The sequence below is a fragment of the Castanea sativa genome, chromosome 9, assembly GCF_040712315.1.
Source record: "Castanea sativa cultivar Marrone di Chiusa Pesio chromosome 9, ASM4071231v1".
In the NCBI taxonomy this organism is placed as follows: Eukaryota; Viridiplantae; Streptophyta; class Magnoliopsida; order Fagales; family Fagaceae; genus Castanea; species Castanea sativa.
In genome coordinates this window covers 3,421,911-3,431,023 of record NC_134021.1, presented here as the reverse complement: position 1 = coordinate 3,431,023, position 9,113 = coordinate 3,421,911, and the positions used below count along the sequence as shown (strand labels likewise).

The following is a 9,113-nucleotide window of genomic DNA, read 5'->3' as shown; positions in this document are numbered from 1 at the left end:
AGAATTTGTAAACTACATTTTTATCGTCTTTTTTTGAGAGGTAGAGAAGAGTTCTCATTTGCGAAATTTCGAATAGTCATTGCACATTTTCTTTGAATCTATTGGTTAGTATTGCTTAAGGTTTAAACTTACTAAACTAATTAGTCAAATTAACTATTGTTTTTTTTATTCCCATTATCTTTTTTTAATAATAAGCTTAGTAACCTTTACATTATTTAAAAGTTGTATATTAATTTTTTTTATAAGTGCAAGAAAATTTATTTATAGTAAAAATTAAATGGGCCATCGAATTAGGTTCGGGTCCAATAAATAGTGCCACATCCGTAAATCCCAACAAGTTCACACGTCACACAGCTTTAATGACACAGGTCAGATAATAAAGAAAAAACTAACCAATCAGAGCTCTCTAAAACCAGGACTGGGCTCCACATAGCGTAAAATAAAATATAAATACATAAAACCCCAGACTCTTCTCCACTCGTGTCTTTCACGTACACGTCCACAGGTTCTCTCTCTCTCTCTCTCTCTCTCTATCTCTATCTCTCTCTATCGTTTGCTTTATCTTCTTTCAGAGTACAGAGATTCCTCTGCTCCTTGACGATCCTTCACTGTGTAAGTCTTCGTTCTCCTCTAAAACCCTAACTTTTACGCTATCATCGCACTCATTTTCGTTTACTGCGATCTTTCAATTTTCGTTGTACTTGTTGAACTTTTTGCTATGAAATTTGTGGATTAGGTTTTTTTTTTTTTTCTTTTCATTTCCAGGTCGCAATTTCTTTGATTATTTATGTGTTTGTTTAAATCTTGAAATCTGTTATATGTTTGATTAAAGAGAAATTGAAAGCTTTTTGTGTGAGAAAGAGAGGGGTTGTTGGTGTTAGGGATAGGAGCATTGACTGTGATTGACTGATTGTGGAGTGAGGAAATTTGTATTATGAGGGTTTTTTTTTTCTTTAACGATTGAGACCTTAGAGATGTTTGGGATAATACTTTTGACTCAACTGAGGACGTTTCTGCATTTCCACCAAACCAAAAATAAAATCATGTATGGTTTTGAAATGAAAGAAATGTGAACTTTTCTTGGCTAATTAGTTTTAGCAATGTAATTGGCCTTAGAAATCATTTAAAATGTGCTAATTTGTTCGTATAATTTATGGTCTTATGGGTATAATAAGCATTGGATAAATGAAGGGGGGTGAAAGAAGGGAAAGTGTTGGGAGAAATTTATCGATTGCTGTGTGCCGTTTAACAGGACGAGAGAAACAGATATGGCTACTTATTAAGATTAAATGGAGTGCTGGAGAAATTGATTGCATTAGGTTTTTTATGCTAAGTAGGGCCTTAGCAATGTGGTTGGGTATGTGGCACCTAAAGCAGTTTGGTTTTAATGCTAGGTGGTGCTTAGCTGTGGGATTGTTTATCATTAAAGACTGTTTCAGTAAGATCTGAGCTTCTGCAGCTTTATGTTTTTGACAATCATTGCCAATGAGCTCTTGTTCAAATGGCACTTTCTCCATCCATAAAGAATAGAATAGGGTGGAGGGTGAGGTCGTGGCTTCATGGGCGTGCATGTAATTAATTACTTTTAAAATGCATTTGAATATCACTGTGTGTAATGTACATCTTTTGGGGTTGAATCAAAAGTCTATGAGTATGACTATATGAGTCATGCTTCTGCTGCTTGGGAAAACAAGAGAAAAAACATTGCATCAATACTGACCATCTCAAAGATACTTCTTTTTCAATGCAAGTGTGAAGACGCATGTTTCCTCACTGTTAATGGTTGCTTTAAGAAATTTGGTAAGAGTGTGCATGTTTTGAATGTTGTGCAAACACCAAGCTTATATCTCTGAACATTAAAAATTTAGGTTGTGCAAAAAAGTAAGCTATGTTTCTTAACATTTATCTTTTGTTATATTGCTGAATTTTTAGGAGAATGATGGCTGAAAAGGGGGAAAAAACATGCCCTATATGTGCTGAGGAAATGGATTTCACAGACCAGCAATTGAAGCCATGCAAATGTGGTTATCAGGTTAGGACTAGAATCTTCACTTAATATATGAAGTCATTGGCATACTATTTCTTTGCTGATTTCTGCTATAATTTGTCGCTTTATGTTTATTATTCCTTCTACTGAACTGTGGTTAACTGGTGCTGCTTCCTGTGAATTTTTATGGGCCTAATTCCTACTTAAATGGAAAAAAAAAAAAGCTTCATAAAAAAACAGATTTAAAATGTTTGTTATTATTAAAATTCTGTCATGTGAATGATAAAGGGGCTACAAAAAAAAATTTCAATTCATCAGGTACTTACATATGTTTACTTTCTCACCCCTTCCCTGGCCTTTTTCTCTCTTTCTTTTTTTATCTTCAAAGATGTGCGTTTGGTGTTGGCATCACATAATGGAAATGGCTGAAAAAGATGGAACTGATGGTCGTTGTCCAGCATGTCGTGCACCTTATGACAAAGAAAAGATTGTGGGGATGGCAGCAAATTGTGAAAGGTTGTAAGGGTACTTGTGCGGTTTTGTGCTCATTTTGTCTTATATAATTTGATCAGTTGTTGAGTTACATCATGACATTTGCTACTGAACAGGTTAGTGGCTGAAAGAAATTTGGAGCGGAAACAGAAACTACAAAAGTCGAAGCCGAAGCCTTCTGAAGGAAGGAAACATCTTAATGATGTTAGAGTTATTCAACGGAACCTAGTGTATATAATTGGATTACCTCTTAACCTTGCAGATGAAGATGTGAGTTGTTTCATACTATTGTAAATCCCATTTAATGCTACAGTGCAACTTATCAGATCATGGTGCACTTTTTATCTTCTGTTTCATTTTCTTTACCCAAAAAAAAAAAAAATGTTCCATTTTATTTTAGTAACATGTATCACCTGAACTACACTTTTCTTTTGGGTTTACCAGCTTCTTCAGCACAGGGAGTATTTTGGCCAGTATGGGAAGGTTTTGAAGGTGTCCATTTCTCGTACAGCAAATGGGGTTATTCAACATTCTTCAAACAACAGTTGCTGTGTGTAAGCTTTCCATATTGTTGTCACAGATTGTAAAATGTTAAAGTGGGATGCACAGTATTTTATTCTGGCTTTATTAATTGATTTGAAACCCCCCCCCCCCTTCCCCCCTCCTTATTCAATCATCCTTGTTGCCTTAATTGGAAAATTTGGATAGAAACACTGTACTCTATCGCTATTTTGTTTGAATCTTGATTTTTCACTAGGTATGATGAAAGATTTGATGGATTTTTGTACATCCATTTTACTTGTTCATTTATTAATTATTTATCGGGGGTTCAAGTGATAGTCTAGTGGTAATGACATCCTTTATGGTGCTCTCTGTTTGTGGTTCGAACCCCATCTTCCCTCCCTCCACCACAATCTACCTATTAAAAAAGAAAAAAAGTTATTCTTAAAAAATATATATTTATTTTCAATCTTGTGGTTCCTTCTTTCATTTTTAGGTATATAACATACTCAAAAGAGGAGGAAGCAGCTCGATGTATTCAATCAGTGCACAGTTTTGTGTTAGATGGTAGATCCTTGAGGTAATCTAGTGTGTGTGTGTGTGTGTGTGTGTGTGTGCATGTGTTTTTCCTGAAGATTATGATGCTATAAATGTCACGATGATTGATAGGGGTACACATTTGCAGGGCCTGCTTTGGAACCACAAAATATTGCCATGCATGGTTAAAAAATTTGGTAAAATTTTGGAAGAATTGTATTGCAAATCATGTGTATCTTTAATATCATGGGAATAATTTTTTTTGTTTATCCAGCCTTGCAGCAATTCAGATTGTTTGTATTTGCATGATTATGGCTCTTTGGAGGATAGTTTTACCAAAGATGACCTAGTTTCAGCCTTTGAAAGGTATAATCTCTTATCAGGGTTTTATTTTACTAAAATTTAAGAATTTTTACGAGGAAATCCCAACAATTTATTTTGACACCAGCTTATATTGTGCTTGAAGATTAAAGCAACCTGGGGGTGGAAACCAAAATTTTGTTTTATGTTTAAGATTGTTCAACTGAATTTCTCAACACAAAAGGTTTTTTATTTTATTTTATTTTATAACTAATATTGTTATTTAAATTTTTTCTGTTGTAATATTTGTTTACATTTGTATCTAGGCTCTGTACCTTTGCCTACACTCTCTTCTTTACCTTGTCTCTCCTCAAATTCTAAATTATGTTGTTTTAGGAGATGTGTATTTCTGCTCACTGCTCATTTGCTCTTTAGTTATACCTTCACATATTGTAATTTGACTCTTAATGGTTTTAAAGGAGTAGAATTCAACAAATCATTGGTGCTACAAATAATTTGCATCGGCGTTCAGGGAATGTTTTACCCTCCCCAGCATTTGAGAATGCCAATACCAGCATATCAACGGCCAAACCAGTTGCAAGAAGTCCTTCAAATGTAAGGCTCTATATATTTTATTATTGGCAGTGACCTTTGCATAATTTTTTTCTAAAAAATAAATTTCTATATTATCTGCAAAATATGAGGGATGAGGGCTAGCAATGATCTAGTTGTAAAGCATTCCTAAATTAATTAATAAAATGAATTAAATATGTTAGGTGGGGTGTTAGTAATGATAGTGCTCACAATTTGATTGACCCTTGTTGATCCTTTTCAACAGTACACTAGCAATGAGGTTAGGGGACCTCCTGCAGATAATGGCTCCGGAAGATCTAGTGTACCTCCTAATGCTGCCTCTTGGTATGTTATTTCTTGATTTGTGTCATCTTTCATTTGGTTGTGTGATATGGATTTTAATCCACTTTCTTCTCTCAGGGTCATGCGTGTCTCCACTAGTTTGCCACCAGTGACAAGTATTTCTGTTTCTGGACCTTCCAATCAAAATCCCGATATATCTGATAATTCCCAGGTTCTTCCGTCAGACGTAATGACTGAAAGATCTACCCTTGATGCAACAAAATCTATGATAGATGAAGAAAGCTGGGAAGTGCATTCTAATGTTAAATTGAAGCCAATAGAGTCTACCAAACAGTTTGTTGATGGAAATTGTCAAGTAGTTGTATCCAATGCTAATGCAGAGAGTATTCTAGATTCAACCCGTGCCACTGTGACTTCCAGCAAACACTTTTCTCATCTATTAGCAGCTAAGGGCATCAATCAAAATATTGCAGCGCAATCCACCAGCACAAGCTCTCTTGAACTAATCAAACCATCCTATAGTCCAGGTTTCCTTAAAGATGGAAGTATTCATGCAGATGGGAATGTCCAGGGTTTATGCTCTGATTTATCATCAATGAACAATCATAATCATTTTAAACAGAACTTCTGTGGTTCAGTTGGTCCAGAGAGTGACCTAACTCAACCAAAAGGTTCACAGCAAGATGATAAAGAGCTTTCTGGTGAAGCTTCAATGTCAACAGCTTTTATGGAAGCTGCACTCATGGAAGGCTTACTAGGTTTAGACGATCAGCAGCCAAAGGATTTCAAGGGTATCCATCATCAGCCATCCATCTCTTGTTCGCCTTCTCTGTACCAGAATTTAAATCAGCCAAGCTGTCATTTCTGGCAGCCTGGTGAGGTATCCAAACAAAGTAATGTTGTTCAGGATCCTAGAATTGTTTGCATGAAACATGAGGGAGATGCTTATCAATTGACATCTGAGAGTACTGTATCATCTAATGGCTTCAATGATAATAAAACTAATATTCTTCCTGATTTTGGAGGGACATTTGGTTCATCTAGTATGTTCTCTGAGAAGGGATTAGGGAATTTGGGCATTTATGAAAAACCTGTACCTGGAGTTAACAATAGTGCTGAGTCTGATATTGGAGAGAGCAGCATAATCTCAAATATTTTGTCTTTGGATATTGATACATCAGAAGATTCATTAACCTCCCCTCACAATTTGGTGAAGTTCTTGAGTGAAACTGGTAAACAGCATGCTTCCATTAAAGTACCAAATTTACAAAAAGCACAAGATAAGAATCAGTCCAGATTCTCATTTGCCAGACAGGAGGATTACCTAAATCAAATATCTCATTTTGAGAATTCTTTGGGTAGTATCAGGCATGTGCCCAATGAATATTCCACCTCACGTGATTTTGTAGAAAAGAAGCATCCTTATATAGACACATATGAGCATAACTTTTCATCCGGTAGTTTTTTGGAGTCTGGTGATTATCCCAGCAATGATCCTTTTATGTCCTCTAAACTTCCTGGTGAGTATCATCTTGTGTGGTATTAATGCTCCTTTATCAGATTTCCTGTTATACTGTCATAATACTTCCTTTTGCTGAAATTTCCTGCTGTATGGTCATTCTGGTGCTCTTGATTTTTAATTTGGATTTATGAGTAACTTGCTAATAAGTTTATATAGTTTGTTTATGTTCTTCCACATTAGATTTTTTGTTTCTATCGTATGCATTCTGATATATAAAATGCTAATTGGGAATAACTAAGTTAAATTAGTTGTGGTGGCTAGTTGTTTATAGCACTGGGATTTTAATTCTGATGTTTATGTTTGTCAAAAATGCTCTGGGGTTAGAAAATGTAAATATGTTAATATAGCAATTCTTGAATCCCTCAGTAAGTTTGAAGTTGGTATTAGAGTTGAAATTTTGGGTAATATTCTGGGATTGTATCTGCTGTGTCCTTGGTCTACCAGTGATCAGCAGTGCGATTTTGAGCTTTTGTAAAGGGAACATGTTGGTTTAAGAAGATTTTAAGTGCCAATATTTTCTTTTAAATATTTCTGAGGTTTTTTGCTCCAATGTCCTCTTGCAGTTTCTAGAGCCCCAACTTCGATTCCACCGGGATTTTCAGGGCCAACCAAGGCAACGCCTCCAGGATTTCCTTCTCATGGGAGAACGGAACAGGCATTTGACCCTTCTGGTTTGTAATTTCTTATTTATTTATTTATAGATTCTTTTTTGGGTCTGGTTAATGTGTGCCCTTAGGACACACATTAAGCCATCCATTTGTGGCAAAATTTTCTCGGGAATTGAAAAAGCTGTCAATATTTTTTCAATTCCCGAGAAATTTTTGTCCAAAAATGGAAACTTATTGTGTGCCCTAAGGGCACGCATTAACAAAATCCTTCTATTTTTAGATAGATTCTAATCTTCCTTTTACCCTCCAGCATATCGTTTGCTGCAAAATTCTGCAAGAACTGGAATTTCTGGCTTCACCGAAGATGTAGAGTCTATTGATCCAGCAATACTGGAAGTTGGTAAAGGGATACTAAAACGGGGGTTGAATAATACTGGCTTTAATATGAGACCAACTCTATCTCAACAGTTTAGTCCTTTTGAGCAAGATCCAAGGCTTAGCATGCTTATGCAACAATCTATTTCACCACAGCAGAACTTAGGATTCCCAGATAACTTTGGGAATAGATTCTCTCCCCCACATGATGCATATAGATTTTCCCCGATGCTTCTAGATCAAGTTCAACCCAACAATCCATCTGCGCTATTGACTGCTCAACAAATTGGTAATATGCAGATGTCAAATGGCCATTGGGGTGGATGGAATGAGGTGAGGAATGTTAGTGGTCTGGGTATATCAGAATTACTTCAAAATGAGAGGATGGGATGTAACAAGTTTCTTCCCGTTTATGAGGATGGAAAGTTTCCAATGTCTACTTTTAGCAATCTACCCAACAGAGAATTTGGGATGTGAATTTTATATTGTAATTTCTCTTTTAAACTTGATTCGGTGGCCAAATGTGACTGAGTGGGTTTACTTGGTGGATGTCAACTGCCCTTGCTTAGTAGTAGTTAGGGTGTGTAATTTTGTGCAGATGATTTTATTAGTAACATCTGGTAAGGAGCAGCTTGTCTTTATTATTTTGGGAAGTTTATTTTTTGTCCCTGAAAAAAGTAATGGGATTAGGTTGTTTGCATTGGCAGAGTGGAAAATGAAGCTGGCAATGGCTCTCCTGCTAATTCCCTGGTTAGTTTCTACCTGACGAGTCATCTCTTGGCATCATATCAATTTTTCCAAGTGAGGCATGTTTTTAGACATGATTAAGCTCTTTAGTTGTGCATCCGAAACCTATTTTGTCCAAAATATGTTAAATTTTTTACCAAAAAAAAATTCTCTTTTTGTTTATGGTGGTTATGAAAACATTTTTACTTAAAAACTGTGTGTTGTTTTGTGCATTGTTTTGTCTTTGCAGGTTAGCTGGGTTAGCAACACTGGTATAGGCTGTGTGTCTATGTAAACAATTTTGTCAAATCTTATGTATTGAGTCTGTTGCTGACCATGTTATGGAAAAAATACAAGATAAAGTTTTCTATGTAGGAGGTGTTACTATCAAACCCTCTTAATTGATTGATAAAATCTAAGCAATTAAAAAAAAAATTGTGAAAAAAGAGAGGAAAAGAGAACAGAAAGCTCTTACACCTAAAATTGATAGTACAACTGTAACTTGCAACAAATCCATTGTCTTTGCTTGTGTTTGGTGCCATAAAGAACTTCGGGCTGGTAACTTGTTCCTAATTGATCGTTTCTGTTTGATGTCTCCTGAAGTAATATAACCAGCTTTCTTTTTTAAGTATAATTATTAATGCAAAACATAAATCAAAGGGAAATGAGATTTACGTCTTTACTGTTTAGTTGATTTAGCTGAAAAATGGACGATCACAAATACAAAATGGAGAGACTAGGGGTCTTGTATACAGACATAAGTCACAAGATTGAAGGGGAGGCTATGTTTTTCTTTGGAACGCGCTGTGGATTAAAGTCCCATGATTTGGATACCTAATTACTCCCAATTTTTAACGATGCTGTCCTCTACCAAAGTTTTGATGAACCCTATGCATTTTATGATTACGGGTCCGTTTGGATAGAACTTATTGCTGAAAATTGAAAACTGAAAACTGAAAACACTGTAGCAAAATAATTTTAAAATGTGTGAATAGTACTGCGGGACCCATTTTTAATGAAAAAGTTGCTGAAAAGTGAAATTTGTGGGTCCGTGAACAGTGCACAAATCCACTGTTCACAGAGGATTGAGTCAACACTTGCGGCTGAAAAAAAAAAAAAAAAAAAAAAAAAAAGGCAAAACTTGGACGCAAAACGTGGACCTGCATCCAAACCGCACCTACGTCTTCTA

At 35.7% G+C, this 9,113-nt stretch overlaps 1 protein-coding gene across 3 annotated transcripts; it reads left to right on the top strand.

Annotated features, from left to right (window-relative positions):
* The first annotated feature begins 478 nt into the window (after positions 1–478).
* On the top strand, positions 479–8,401 carry LOC142610331 (uncharacterized). 3 transcript variants are annotated; one of them, XR_012839812.1, is made up of 15 exons: positions 479–612; positions 1,933–2,032; positions 2,376–2,503; positions 2,596–2,749; positions 2,924–3,033; positions 3,477–3,560; positions 3,666–3,714; positions 3,792–3,883; positions 4,297–4,432; positions 4,656–4,735; positions 4,811–6,213; positions 6,779–6,886; positions 7,134–7,818; positions 7,906–7,948; positions 8,175–8,401. XR_012839812.1 is itself a non-coding variant. In XM_075782134.1 (13 exons), exons 2-13 carry the CDS (start codon positions 1,937–1,939, stop codon positions 7,673–7,675), a joined length of 2,982 nt encoding a protein of 993 aa, XP_075638249.1. In that variant the 5' UTR covers positions 479–612; positions 1,933–1,936; the 3' UTR covers positions 7,676–7,900. The 3 variants fall into 3 exon arrangements, 1 of the variants encoding a protein (XP_075638249.1); XR_012839813.1 differs by having other exon boundaries at positions 7,889–7,948; XM_075782134.1 differs by lacking the exons at positions 7,906–7,948; positions 8,175–8,401 and having other exon boundaries at positions 7,134–7,900.
* Positions 8,402–9,113: the final 712 nt, after the last annotated feature.